General features: G+C 46.4%; 2 protein-coding genes across 6 annotated transcripts in view; one reads left to right on the top strand and one right to left on the bottom strand.

The window, feature by feature from the left end:
* Positions 1–3,393, top strand: part of Nipa2 (non imprinted in Prader-Willi/Angelman syndrome 2) — a 33,197-nt gene extending 29,804 nt beyond the window's left edge. For all 5 annotated transcript variants that reach the window (XM_023704640.1, XM_023704639.1, XM_023704638.1 and 2 more), the window contains 2 exons: positions 390–550; positions 2,344–3,393. In XM_023704640.1, coding sequence (XP_023560408.1) covers positions 390–550; positions 2,344–2,978 — 796 coding nt within the window. In that variant the 3' untranslated portion in view covers positions 2,979–3,393. The remainder of the gene's footprint in view (positions 1–389; positions 551–2,343) is intronic.
* Positions 3,394–5,423: 2,030 nt separating this feature from the next.
* Positions 5,424–12,688, bottom strand: part of Cyfip1 (cytoplasmic FMR1 interacting protein 1) — a 74,069-nt gene continuing 66,804 nt past the window's right edge. Inside the window, exons 26-31 of the mRNA XM_004644450.2 lie at positions 10,470–10,600; positions 9,747–9,819; positions 9,106–9,200; positions 8,305–8,543; positions 7,784–7,931; positions 5,424–6,139 (exon numbers count right to left, since the gene is read on the bottom strand). Coding sequence (XP_004644507.1) covers positions 5,975–6,139; positions 7,784–7,931; positions 8,305–8,543; positions 9,106–9,200; positions 9,747–9,819; positions 10,470–10,600 — 851 coding nt within the window. The 3' untranslated portion in view covers positions 5,424–5,974. The remainder of the gene's footprint in view (positions 6,140–7,783; positions 7,932–8,304; positions 8,544–9,105; positions 9,201–9,746; positions 9,820–10,469; positions 10,601–12,688) is intronic.

Genomic DNA, 12,688 nt, shown 5'->3' on the forward strand with positions numbered 1-12,688 from the left:
TGGCCAGCTCAGCCCACCAGGGGGCGGGGCTGGCTGGCATGTGGTGCTGGGGGATTGAACCGCGGTCCCTGTGCATTGCCAAGCTTGTTTCAAGTAGGTGCTTTAGACCACTGAGCCATCTCTCCAGCCCCTAGGACGTAAATTTAACGAGTTAGTCTTACAAATTTCTTGGAAAGTAAAGATGGTAGATATGTAGCCTTGGTGTATGAAGAAGCAGCTGATTCATTTTTAGAGTCAAATGTGCATTTGAATTTGGCTGAAAGCTACGGTCTTTCTAATTAGTATTTAGTGTGAGTTCAAAAATTTAAATTGTGAGTCTGTGATGTTTACAGATGGGAACAGTAGCTGATTATTTTAAAGTTCTCAGTCCCCTTTCTTTTCCATTTTAGTGCCGTTCTTTCTTCATACTTTCTGAATGAAAGACTCAATCTTCATGGGAAACTTGGGTGTTTGCTCAGTATTCTGGGATCTACAGTGATGGTCATCCATGCTCCAAAAGAGGAGGAGATAGAGACCTTGAACGAAATGTCTCATAAACTAGGTGACCCAGGTAAGAAAAGAAAGGGTTATTAGTTGTATTGTAGTATAACTTTTTTTGTTTGCTTGTTTTTTGAGACAGGATCTTGCCATATATGTAGTTCAGGCTGGCCTTGAGCTCACTGTATAATCCAGGCTGGCCTCAAATTTGAGGTGATTTTCCTGCCTCTGCCTCCTGGGTGCTAAAATTTCAGGCGTGTGCCACTATGCCCAGCCATATTTTTACTTTCTTAGTTTTTACTAAGAAAATTTTATTTTTTTTGTTTTTATGAAACATAGTCTCACCGTAGTTCATGCTGGTCTTAAATTCACTGTATATCCCAGGGTCACCTGAAACTCAGCGATTCTCTTGCCTCAGCCTCCTAAGTGCTAGGATTATAGGTGTCTGCTACCACACATGGCTAGTCTGTGCTTTAATCAAGGACTTATTTGTGAACACAGGCACAGATTGTTCTACATAGCCTATTACAGAAAATAAAGGTTGCTGTGGATCTCTGTCCAACTGTCTGCTTTTGTTCTTTAAGCTGTTTTTCTAAGGAACATGTCTCACTGCCACTTCCTTAGTTTGAGCCATTATCCCTCTTATCTGCGTATCTGAGCTATTGTACCTACTGAGGCTTTATTAGTTTACATTATTTTATCATTACGTAGTTTTATTTCTCACCATAGCCATATTGTGATCACTTTTCCTACTGTGACTTTATCTTGCTATTAAGAAATCGAACACGATTGTTTTGTTACTTGTGACTCATGTTTTGATTTTGGAAGCATTTGTTTTTGTTTTTGTTTTTGTCACCAATGTCTAGAATTTCCCACTGACATGCCTACATGTGGCTCCATTTTTTGTTGTACCAGGTACTTATTCATTATTTTTTATTTTGAAAATTAATGTCGTACTCTGGGGAACGGAATTGAATTGCCTTCTATGATATTCTTCCACTTTATCTTAGTGGTTTTATTTCTCTTGGTGATGGGGTCTAAACGTGGAGCCTCTGCATGGTGCTGCAGCTTCAGCACAGCTACTCTTAAAGGGGTAAGGGGCTTGCTGGACCACTGAGTTACCAAGGCAGCTCTCCCACCTCAGCCTCCCTGCTGGGATTATAGGGTTGCACCCCAGCTCAGCCTCACTCCATACAGATTCAGCATTCTGAACTGCTTTCTTTTCCTCTTTTCTGGTGTGGTGCAGGGGTTCTTGAACCTGGGGCTTTGTGCATGCTGGGTGAGTACTCTGCTGAGTCACATCTCCAGCCCATTTACTTTGTTTCTTTCTCATGTTCACTTATCTTTTTCTTCGGTGTTTTGGGAGCTTCCTGCTGTCCAGCCTTTGAGTTTCTCTTTTTGGTCTTATGTTTGTATTTTATTTAATTATATGTGTATTTTACAGTAGTAGGGATCAGAAGCAGGGCCTTATGCTAGGTAAGTGCTTTACCTCAGCTCCATACCCAACCCTTTTCACTTTTATGTAGAGCCTTGCTAAGTTGCCCAGAAAGGCCTTAAACTGGGATCGTCTGTCTCAGCACCCCCAGGATTTTGTCCCTTTTCTTTTTCTTCCAGATAGGGTTTCACTATGTAGGTAGTTCAGGCTAATCTTTAACTATGTAGCCCAGGCTGGCTTCAAGCTCACAGCAATCCTCCAACCTCAGGCTTGCAAGTGCTGGGATTAGAGGCAAGTCCCTTGATTGCTATAGCAGGAAAGGCAAGCTAGTTTTTATTGTGGGGCAGACCTTTTCTACTTCATGTCCACTTCACTCTCTATTTTGAGAACGTCTGACCAAACATCTGATGTAGTTAACTCCTTTCCTCTAGGCTTTGTGGTCTTCGCAACACTCGTGGTCATCGTGGCCTTGATCCTCATCTTCGTGGTGGGGCCTCGCCACGGGCAGAGCAGCATCCTGGTGTACATCACCATCTGCTCCGTGATTGGTGCCTTCTCGGTCTCCTGCGTGAAAGGCCTGGGCATCGCCATCAAGGAGCTGCTGGCGGGCAGGCCTGTGCTGCAGCACCCGCTGGCCTGGGTCCTGCTGCTGAGCCTGGTGGTCTGCGTGAGCACTCAGATCAACTACCTGAACCGGGCGCTGGACATATTCAACACGTCCATCGTGACTCCCATCTACTACGTGTTCTTCACAACCTCAGTTTTAACCTGCTCAGCAATTCTGTTCAAGGAGTGGCAGGATATGCCCGTGGATGATGTCATCGGAACACTGAGTGGCTTCTTCACAATCATTGTGGGGATATTCTTGCTGCATGCCTTTAAAGACGTCAGCTTTAGTCTAGCAAGTCTGCCCATATCTTTGCGAAAAGATGAAAAAGCAGTGAATGGCAATCTATCTAATATGTATGAAGTTCTCAACAATAACGAAGAAAGTTTGCCGTGTGGAGCTGAACAGCACCCTGGTGAAAATATCTCCCGGAGAAATGGAAGCCTGACAGCTTTTTAAGGAAGAGGTGATTGAAAGGTTAGTCTGTAGTTAGGCTGCAGCAGTGATTTAAGTTCCAGAACGTGGCTGAAAAAGCAGTGTCCTCGGCGTTCTCTGAGACAATCTTCTTTGAGGTTTCACCGATGTGGACCAAGACGTTACTTTTCCTGTATTTAAACAGTGGTAGCTTACTAAAAAGACCTTAGTACGTGGCCAGTTTCTATTAACACCGTGTTACTGCAGAGGTATTCTGCATCTTGATTCTTTCTCCAAAATCTAAATGCACTAGTGACAGTTTTACAAATGCTTTATTTTTTCATTGGTGATGAAGGTCTGAAACGCACATTTGTCATCCCCACTCCACACTCTTGATTGTGAAAATGAACAGAGTTACCCCAATACACTATCTTGTGGTTTACCTTATCTGTAAAGTTGACTCCTGTTTGATGAGTTAAGTTTGAAGTATTAGTTTAAGGGAATCCTTCATTTTTAAATGAAAGAAAGTCCTTTACAAACCAGGTCAGGAATATTGTGCAGGAGTGTTTCTCAGGCTGTGACTGTCCCCTCAGGTCTGTCTCCTGTCATTTCTGTGTGCATCTGAGGCCTCCTCAGCAGCTCATCAAGCAGCATGGCCTGCTGGGCGGGGTGCTGCACTCTACTGTCAGGCTTTTATTCTTTGGTCAGAATCCCATGGTGCCTCGAACCTTCATTGCCAGTTTACATCAACTCTAGTACTTTCAGTATATTTTCATATGAGTTACATTGTTCTTTAGACATCTTAACAATTGGGAAATAAAATCAGGAGACTGGGGAGATTTCATGAAGGTAAGCCATGTTATAGTACAGTTGAAAGTTCTCTGAAAGTCCAAATGTTAAAGTATGTAAAATGCAGTTTCTGCACCAGGTACTTTATTTTGTTGCAGAGTTTATTTGGACATCGTATATTTTGGTCTTTTAGAAAACATTTATGGAAAATTTCCAACATTAAAAAGAAGTGTAATGAACCCCATTCCAGCTTCAAAACTTGTCTACTTAGAGCTATCAAATTGGCCTTTAAAAATATATATTGACAGTATCCTGACCTGGCAGGAGTAGAGGCCTTGTCCCTGTCCCCTCCCCCAAGGTTGCACAGTGGCTGACTTGTCTTGTTCTCCCAGAGATCAGCTTTGTGGAGAAGAGCTACAGCCAGATTTTGTGAAATCTTAATTCCAGGTTTTATTGGTGCTCTGAGTATTAGAAACTTTTCTGCCAACCCTCTTCCAGGTAAGTCTTAATTTTTTTTTTTTTTTTTTTGTGCTCAGGCTGAAAGACCTTTTGCCTGCTAGGTGAACACACTTGAACTGAGCTACGCCCCAGCTTTCCTAGGCATCTTCACCCCACAGACAGAACATTCACCTGCTTGTATGCTGAGTCTGTATTGTGTTTTGTACAGAAAACTAACGTGGGGCCAGTCAGATAGCTCAGCAGATTAAAGCGCCTGCTGGGCAGACACAGGGACCAGGGTTCAGTGTGTTGTGCCCGTCCCCCGTCCCCCCCCCCGGGCTTGCTGAGAGCATGCCTGTAACCCCAGCACTTGGGAGGCTGAAAACAGGAGCATCAGTACGAGTCCAATCTGTGTAGTGAGACCCTATGCTAAAAATAAAAACCAGCTTGCACCCTCTTAGGGATGACAGTGCCTTCACTGAGAATGTGTAACTGATACGAAGAGATTATAAACTAGCTAACATTTTGTAGCACTAGGAATCACAAGTATCTGTAGATTTTATTTGGTATGCCACTAAGACTTACAAAACTTGGTAACCTAGTCATTAACTTCTGTTGTGAATTGTAGACACCATTCCTAATCTGTAGCTGAATGCTGGCCCCAAGTTTATTGCTTCCTGTCACTGGTCACTTTTAGGTGACTCTATAAACGGTAGCTCAAGGTCCCTCAGTCACACTGACAGTGCAGAGAGCAGTTCCTTGTCCTGTTCCTGCTGTCCTCAAAACTGGACTTCGCTGTTCCCCAGCCCAAGTTTCTCTTGAAGGTAGACGGAGGCAGAGTCTTCCATTGTTGGCCAGGTTGGTCTTTCCTCCATCTCTGCTCCAGTGTACTTGGGATTATATCTATTCCCATAATTCTGGTAAGTATACCAAATTGGTGTGTGAGATCTGACGTCACCTGGAGCAACCCCAGCCAGGGGAGGCGGTATGCAGAGGAGATGGGAAGGAGAGCCAGGGATGGTCAGGACAGGACTCAGGTCCTCCAGGCCGGCATGTGGTTATAGTGAACTGGTCCCATGGACCAGCTCCAGGTCATGGAAGCAGGCAGCAAATGTGTCTTCCTCCATGTCCAAAGTGGAGCGGCAACATTTCTCATGTCTTAATAATTGCCACGTAAGTTGGGTGTGGTGGTGCTTCAGAGGTATGTCCCTGAAGCCATCTGAACTAGGAGAGGGTCAAGTGGCAGTAAAATAAGTGCACAAGTAGGTTTCATTAGTTTTATTTCTCTAACTTGTACTCCTTACAAATTAGGTTTCATACTTGGATTTAGTGGAAACCAGACTTAAGTTCATGTCTTCAAAAAGACTGGCACAAAAGAGGGACAAGGACTTAGAAAACACTGTTCATAAAAGATCAGAAAAATCCCTATACTACTAAATAGTCATGAAGCTTAATGGTAATTGGCATAGGATCCTAACACAATTGACAGGTACTAAGTTTACTAAGAGAATGAATGAACTCAGCATTGTTACAGGGTGCAGCCAGCTGCTGGGACGTTCTCTAGGAAACCTGAGAGTAATTTTGTAGGAATGAGCTGGCAACATCCAGCAGCCAAGATTCTCAGGCTATCCTGATTACCAAAAGCATATACAATTTTAGTCTAGAAAAATAAGTCAGTTTTATAAAATAAGCTTTTAGGTCAAAAAGTACCTCTTAAACAAGTACAGAGATACTGAGAAATACTCCCTAACACTCCCTAAGCTGTTTTCAGAAAGAATGGTGCCATCAGTGGCTCCGCGGGGGTGGCCTGCCCCTCAGCTGCTGGCCAGAGACTGGTGGATGGGTGGCTGGAAGCAGCGCACATGCTCCACGGGGGTGCTCTCACCGTCCCCTGACTTCAGGTACTTGTCCAGGATGGCGATGATCTCATCGTTGAGGATCTGGAACTTGCGGATCCTCTCCACCATCTTCTTCAAAGGCTGCAACAGTTGAGGTCAGGGTGTTTTATTATTAACCTCCATACAGGTGTTTTTTTTTGTGACTCCAAATGTTACGATTGTCATATTTTCTTAGAAAAGTTATAGTGAACTCTATTGAAGCGCTATTTTAAATGCTATTGTAACAGTGACTATATTTTTAGTTGAAATGCATTTCTCTGTTGGTTTCACATAAAGCTTTGCAAAACTTGAAAAGTATATTCACCACAAATTAAGAACCAACTGTACGCTAAAAGCTGGGCTGTAAAGATGAAGACTGTGTTCAGTAGGGAAAGAGCAGTAAGCTAGCAAAACATGAGTTCTAGACTTGCACATTTGACCAACCTTGCTATGACAGATCTGGATAAAGGACATTAAAACACACACACACTGGTTGGTGGTGGTTCCCACGATGGTGGTAAAGCAGGAAGCATGTGCCCTGGGATGACCGCCTGCGCTGAAGCAAGCACCCTTCAGTTAGGCTAAGGAGCTCTCAGGTTGGCACCAGACCGTGGCAGTGAGCAGGAGCAGAGCAATGAAGACCTTGGGAATAGAATCATCTGCATTGTTATTTTAAAATATTAGAACTCAGACTTAAATTGGCAGTTATAGCCAAGATCGGAAGAAACTGAAAAACATGAACACCTGACTTTTGGAGCGGAAACCCAGCCGATGAGCTACAAGTTGCAGTAAGTTACCTACAGACATGCAGCAGCAAGAAGGAAGAGCTGAGAGACTGACAGGGTGGATACCACAGTGCTGAAGGTGCCCACACTGGCACCTGTAGTTCTGTCTCCCAGAATAGCCTTGGTAGGCAGAGATGCTACGGTTATCAACTTGAAGACAGCAGAGAATGCCTCCAGACCCAACTGCAGCATGGGCAGAGGACTTTCCTAGCTGGAAGCAGAAAGGCCCTGGCAACACACGATGCCAGAAATGAAAGATGGTTGCCTGCAATGCCTGGAAGGAGCTGTGTGAAAAGCAACAGAGAATGTGGGACTGGCAGTCAGCAGGAGACAGGGACCTTGTTCCTCCAAATCCAAGGACCTGAAATCAGCCACCTGCCTCCAAGAGTGACAGCAGATTCATCCCCGTGTCTCCAGGGCAAATGCAGCACCACTGCATGTTGACTAGCTTTGTGAGAGTGAGCAGAGGATTGGAGAACCGAGCTGACTTAGATGATGTGAAATTGATGGTGACTGACAGTGCCATTTATGCCATGGAGCGTGTGCTGATGCTACGGTCACAAGAGAGCTAGCACAGCAGGGAGTGGGACAGTAAGAATGGCTAACGCATCCCACAGAACGGGAAATAGAAGAAAGGCTACATGATTGATAAAGATCACTCCAAACTACACCGAGCAATGATTCTATAATTCAACTATAAGGAACCCATAAAATGCCAAAGACGGCACATCCTGAGTTATACAGAGAAGACTAGAAGAGTGTATCACATGAGTGCAGATCCTACAGACAACATAAGTTAGTCTCTGCACTCTGAAAGAATATGGGAGCTTGTTTTTTAAAATCTGCCAAACTTGCTTGCCAGTTACAGTTAGGTTCACTTAGGAATGGAAAGGATGGTTCAGTTAACAAAATTTCATTTTGGTTGGGGCAAGGAGCCTTGCGAAGGCCTCTGTCCACGTACCACGTTTTTGATAATCTCATCCTTGCCGTCGTGCTTCTGGACCTTGAGGAGATGGTAGCAGAAGTCCAGCACTGCGAAGCGCCGCTGCTGCCCCAGCAGCACAATGATCATGCAACCGGCCCAGTGCAGCCCATCGCCAAAACACTGCCTGCAAGCAAGCGCAGAGTGTCAGAGGACAGACAGACTCTCAGGAACACTGTTGTGCAGTTTCTGCAGATCCCACTCTCAATTGCTGTCCACAGCCGGAAGCAGCATCCCACATGGCTGTGGTTTCCTGGTTTGGATAAAGACAGTTTCTCAGCTCTGGCATGCTGCCTCCTAACTTCTGCCAGACCTCCATGCTCAGCTGCTGTGTGCAGAGGCTGCCAGAGTGCTAGTCCTGAGTCCTCCCTTCTGTGGCGCTGAAGTAGCGTGGCATACATCTGATCCCTTCCCAGGAAGCCTCTCCCTACTTCTGTCTCCATGTGTCCCCCCGCCCCCCAGGAACTACCCTCTCCAGAGCACTGTGCACACACACTTACTCCACTGTGAACTCGTGCGTCCCCACAGGAATGCAGTACACGAACTGCATGGCACTCCACAGCCTGTGGAACTCCACACACTCATCCACATGCATGACCCCATTGCTGGGGAGAGGCCCGCGCCAGATGGGATCATCCAGAAAGGTCCGGATCCGTGCCAAGATGACCTCGAACATAGACAGGCCACAACAGAGGCGCTCCTTGGTCAGCAAGTCCCCCTCCCTCGCAATTGCAATTTGCTGCAGAAAGCACAATGAGGGATGGTGTTGTTAGAAACACTTAGCTGGCAGCAGTAGCCAAACGAGCTTCAGCAATTATATATCCTTCAAGAGTAGCCACAGGCCAGTCAGCCAAGGAATCAGCAGCTATTGTGAACTGCTAGTGACCTTGCCTCTGGGCACGTCTGGCAATGTGCTTTGGTCTTCAGTGTGGCTGGGTCTACTGTGATGTGACAGCAATGCCACTATTCACCCTGTAACACCCAAGTTGGCCCCTCAAGATGGCAAGCGCAGGTGGAGGTCAAGGAACAGAAATGCAGTGTAAGCAGGTGTGGAATCAGAACCCGCCTTGATGCTGTGTCTTCTCTAAAAGTAGCCTTTCCTCTTTATGAAGGGAGGCACAATGTTCTGTGACATTAGCTATGTCTGTGTGAGTTGCCAAGAGATGTGAGGAGCTCACAGAGCTCGCGCCCTCGAGAGTGGTCTCTAGAGCCTTCCCCTTAAGCTGGGGTGGGGGCTGCTGCCTACTGGATCCCAAGAGGATGTCTTGACTGCCCCTTCCCCCCACTGCAGGCATGCCTACCTGCGGGGTCCCCAGTCTCTCAATCAATGGGACGAGGTGCAGCGGGGCGTACTTCGATTCCAGCCTTTTCATTTTGGCATCAAGCCTCTCCCCCTCTGCAGAGGGAAAGATATTTTACTTTAGTTTTTGTAAGAAGAAATACTGTGAAATTTCTGCTAAATCAACATGGATATAGATTCTCTTTGGGAGGAAGTTTTGCAGAAATAATGCTTTGATCTCTTAATTCAAACTGACAGATTTTCTTAATGCAATGTTTCCACTTGGGCTGTACCTTCAACTGAGACTGGTGTAACTCCCTCATGGAATAAACTGAAAAGAGCACAAACAACAAGGCCCAACAGAACTGATTTTGTTAAATATTCAAATCTGAGCTATACCGGAGGAGTACAGCAAGGCTCTTTAGCACTCGTCTGCTGAGACCACAGTCAACTCATGGCCACGTTTACTACTCACTCCTCTGCCATTTGGAAGCAAATCCTAGATGTCATTTCAGCAGGAACATTTCACTATCTACTACTCATTTAGTTAGGTAAATCCCTCTACTTGTCCCCAGCTATGATTGAACAAGCCCTGAAGTCACCCTACACAAGCAGCACTGTACAGAAGGCTGCCTGGACTGCAGAGTGGAGATACAGGCTTACCTTTTACGTGGACTCGTGGCAAGATATTCTGGAAGGGGGCCGCATGCAACAGGTCACACACCTCTTCTAAAGACTGCAGCAGAGAAAGGAAAACCACATTAGGAAGTGCTGAGGGCCCTGCTGAAGACAAGGGATGCTCTGGCCATTAGTGTAAAAAACACCGAGTTGTCTCTCAACAGGGAGGGGTAATGGAAATATACTGTCACGGGAGGGTGGGAGCTTAGGGTCCCTGGTGAGCAGGTGGCAAGAACAAAGCAGGCCTAAGGCTGCTGGCCGCCATGCGGGAAGATCCATCTAGGGCATAGAAAGGGAGTCCAGTCCCGAGATGCAGTCCTTCTGGAAGCTTTCAGTTCCCAGGTGTGTCACACCTGACCTTGGCTCCCCGAGTGTAAGCCAACAACACATCGTCTTGTGTAAGTAGTGGTCCACAGCTAAGCCCCAAGCAGTGTGGCCCCCTGTGGCTACACCCTGTGGTATGCTCTAGGCACTGGATGCCTGTCTTGAAAGCACACCTAGCAAAGTTGTCAGGTCTGCAAAGACATGCTTAAGCAGTAACATGGCAACAGTCTCCCTGAGCAGGTGGGAAAAGCCATTCCTGAAACAATGAACTTCACGGTGCCGTATAACACTGCTTCTGAGGTCCCCACTGAAGCCACCTCCCCCCAGACACTTCTGGCCCAGCGTGAATGGCTCGGACAGACAAGGGAGTGAGGCTGTGCTCACCAGGCTTTGCTCAACCAGCAAGCAGAAGAGCACGGCATTGCCCACCTCCCGCAGGTTTTGGAAGCACACGGTCTTCAGCTCTGCATACTCCACGATGTCCTTCAGCTGGTGGTGGAAGAACTCCAGGATGCCTGTGGGGGTGAAGGCAGCCACAAACTGTGGAGGCTGGTGGGGCGGTGACCTGGCAGCCTGGTACTCGGCAGCTAGATGTGCTGCTGCTGCTGCTGCTAAGGACAGTGCAGCATCCAGGCTGTCATCCCGAGGTGACACCACCTCTGTAACCTCCTCTCTTCAGAGAAGGTGGTGACAATAGCACAACATGAGAATTCAGCAGAGCAACAATACCATCAGCTCCAGAGAGGTGGATGGGTACCTGACAGACACACCTCTGTGGCTAACATCACAGTTGGAAAAAGCTGCACCCTTTCTCCCCGGTTCCAAAACACAGGAGGGGGTAAACAATGGCTGGACAATGCAACACATCATGCAAAAATGCAGGTATGAAGACAACAGAAATCCAATATTCCTGATCTGTATATTTAGGGCAAACCAGGGCAAAAGCCAACAGGCTGGTCCAAAATGCATGTGTAAGCAAAAGAGTCTGAGAGGCCCAAATTACCCTGGAGAACAAAGTTGAAGCTGAGCTCTGGGAAACTTTGGGAGCTTTGAAAATGTCAAAAAAAAAGAAGGTGAAAACATCAAGTTCAGACCTCTAGCTCATCCAGAATAAGTGCAAGAGACACAGACATAGAACTTGGAAGTCAATACTCAAATGACAGCAACTGAAATAAAGGAACAACTCCATCAGGCTATATATGAAATCAGTTCACAAATAATCTCTCAGGTTAAAAACAAAATGACAACAGCAGTGAAGAAATTGCTCTCAACATACCTAAAGAAGACACAGATTAAAAAAACAGAGCATAGAAAAAATGTTGGAAACATTCAATGAACAATACAAGAAAGAATTAGAATACATGGAACAGATTCAAACATATCTAGGAAATTAAGAATTCCATTGAAAGCTGGCAAACCAGTTGAATGAAACTAAAAATGGACTTTCAGACCTTGAAGACAGTGTTGCAGCTAGCTAGCACAGAAGGAAAGATCTCTTAAAAATAGGAAGCAGAGACTAGTGTGGCAGGGTCATGAAGAAGAGGCGGTGGTGGGAATGAGGAGGTGGTGGTGGGGGTACAAAACTGCGGTAGCTGACCGCAGGACTGGTGGTGTGAGGTGTGGGAAGGGCGTAGGTCCTAGCCCTCTCTCGGGCAGCGGCCGGGCCTCGGGGCTGAGCGCGGCCGTGGAGCCGCCTCCCCGGGACCCCGGCTCTGCCATGTTCCGCAGGGCGCGCCTTGGCGTGAAGCCAAATGTCAGGCCCGGTGGTGGCGCCCGGAGCTCCGCTGTCGCCAAGCCGCAGCGTGGGCAGGAGGCCGCCAGGCCACCAGAACCTGCTGCAGAGCCCGCTCCGAAGCCAGCGAAGCCCACAGATGTGCCCGCGGCGGATTTCGGGGGAACGGAACCCCAGGAAAAGGCTCCCACGAGCAGTGATGAAAAGATTGGTGGTGAAAATAATGTTGAAGAATCCTGTACATCATCCTCTTCTGTTTCCCAGAGGTCAGTGCTCCTTCACCATCTCCTCCCTTATCTACAGCTAATCAAGATGTTTCACAGCCAAGCCCCATTCCAACAAAAGAGAAACCACTGTGCTCAGACAGATACCGAATATACAAAGCCCAGAAACTACGGGAAATGTTAAAAGAATTGAGAAAAGAGAAGAAACACTGGAAAAACAAATATGCCATAAATGAAAACCAGGTGCCACCAGATCGTTCAAAAATGACTATGAGAGACTTCATATATTATCTGCCAGATAACAATCCAATGTCTTCTTCACTGGAACAAGAAAAGAAAACTGAAAAATCATTGACTCCAGTCCAGACAAGAGGCACACAAGACAGCCAGAGTGCTCTTGATGCTGAAGACAATGACGCAGCGGAAGGGGAGACAGATGATGGCCCATTGCTGGTACTGAGAGTGAAAGTGGCAGAAGATGGTTCTATTATTTTGGATGAAGAAAGTTTAACTGTGGAAGTTTTAAGGACAAAAGGCCCCTGTGTTGTTGAGGAAAATGACCCTATATTTGAGTGTGGTTCTACAACTACATATTCCAGCTTTAGGAAAAACTATTACTCTAAACCATGGTCAAATAAAGAAACAGA

The sequence above is a fragment of the Octodon degus genome, unplaced genomic scaffold (genome assembly GCF_000260255.1).
Source record: "Octodon degus isolate 3935 unplaced genomic scaffold, OctDeg1.0 scaffold00199, whole genome shotgun sequence".
NCBI classification, from domain to species: domain Eukaryota; kingdom Metazoa; phylum Chordata; class Mammalia; order Rodentia; family Octodontidae; genus Octodon; species Octodon degus.